Source organism: Penaeus monodon, chromosome 24 (assembly GCF_015228065.2).
Source record: "Penaeus monodon isolate SGIC_2016 chromosome 24, NSTDA_Pmon_1, whole genome shotgun sequence".
NCBI lineage: Eukaryota > Metazoa > Arthropoda > Malacostraca > Decapoda > Penaeidae > Penaeus > Penaeus monodon.
Window position 1 is genome coordinate 22,994,023 of NC_051409.1, and position 378 is coordinate 22,994,400.

A 378-nucleotide genomic window follows, 5' to 3' on the forward strand; every position below is an offset into this window, starting at 1 on the left:
GGCACGACCACCAACACACCTTCCCCCCGCCCCGCTGCGGGCCCCACCGCCCAAACCCCCCCCCAAGGGGAAAGCGAAAGGGGGACCGCTTCACGGGAAAAATGGGGGTTCCATCACAAAGACCACGACTTCCGCCCTCCAAGCTCGCCCGCCTCGCCTCGCCCAAGTCCCCTTCGCACGCCCGCGACGACCAACACAAGTCTCCCAAAACGCCGCAGTCCGCGGGCGTGCCGTCCTCGCCCACGTCCCCCGCCCCACACACACCCAAGATACCCAAGAGTCCGCCGGCGACACCCACACCCGCGCAGGAAACAGTGAAGGGCATCCCCGAGACGCCCGAGTCGCCGGCCTCGACGCCGCACGTCAACGGCGACGCGA

At 69.3% G+C, this 378-nt stretch overlaps 1 protein-coding gene across 1 annotated transcript in view; it reads left to right on the top strand.

Annotated features, from left to right (window-relative positions):
• Window positions 1–101: 101 nt before the first annotated feature.
• LOC119588887 (104 kDa microneme/rhoptry antigen-like) overlaps window positions 102–378 on the top strand; it is a 1,932-nt gene continuing 1,655 nt past the window's right edge. The window contains exon 1 of the mRNA XM_037937523.1: window positions 102–374. Within this exon, the coding sequence (XP_037793451.1) occupies window positions 102–374 (273 nt within the window). The remainder of the gene's footprint in view (window positions 375–378) is intronic.